Below are 585 nucleotides of genomic sequence, written 5' to 3' on the forward strand. Positions count from 1 at the left end.
AATTTAAAAGCTTAATCAATTTAAATATACAATCGAAAGTTTAGGGTACGTTGATGTAAAAAAAAAAAAATGAAACATACATATCATTCTATTGAACGATATTTCGAGGGGTAAAGAATGAAGAAAATTTAGGTACTTCACGGGTTATTCTGGGGTCACCGTCATTGTAGCAAACTTTATAACTTGCAAATCTTGTAAATTTTTAACTATATTCTCATAAACCATATTTAACATCCCAATTCGCTTTTTGGCGATTTTATGAATTAACGCTGCACATGAGTTTTTTACCACCATGGTTTACATGACTATAATAAAGAAATCAAAGTACACAATGTCGTGTCCTTGCAGTACGTTCCGAAATACAGTCTTTCTTGCTTGGTCCCTCATCTTGCAAACCCTCTCCGTTTATCCTTTTTTTTTTTTTTGTTTTGTTTTTGTTTTTGTTTGTTTTTTTTTTTTGTTGTTTTTTTTTTTTTTGGGGGGGGGGGGTGGGTGGGTGCAGGGATGGCGCAGTGGTGAGAGCACTCGTTTTCAACTAATGTGGCTCGGGTTCGATGCCCTGACTCAGCGTCTTATGTGGGCTGT

At 35.7% G+C, this 585-nt stretch overlaps 1 protein-coding gene across 3 annotated transcripts in view; it reads left to right on the forward strand.

Moving 5' to 3' along the window:
• The window catches only part of LOC138047469 (solute carrier family 22 member 15-like), a 30,470-nt gene extending 30,141 nt beyond the window's left edge, over positions 1–329 (forward strand). For all 3 annotated transcript variants that reach the window (XM_068894334.1, XM_068894335.1, XM_068894333.1), the window contains one exon: positions 1–329. This exon is cut by the window's left edge and continues 75 nt beyond it. In XM_068894334.1, the coding sequence (XP_068750435.1) occupies positions 1–7 (7 nt within the window). In that variant the 3' untranslated portion in view covers positions 8–329.
• The last annotated feature ends 256 nt before the right edge of the window (positions 330–585 follow it).

The sequence above is a fragment of the Montipora capricornis genome, chromosome 4, assembly GCF_036669925.1.
Source record: "Montipora capricornis isolate CH-2021 chromosome 4, ASM3666992v2, whole genome shotgun sequence".
In the NCBI taxonomy this organism is placed as follows: Eukaryota; Metazoa; Cnidaria; class Anthozoa; order Scleractinia; family Acroporidae; genus Montipora; species Montipora capricornis.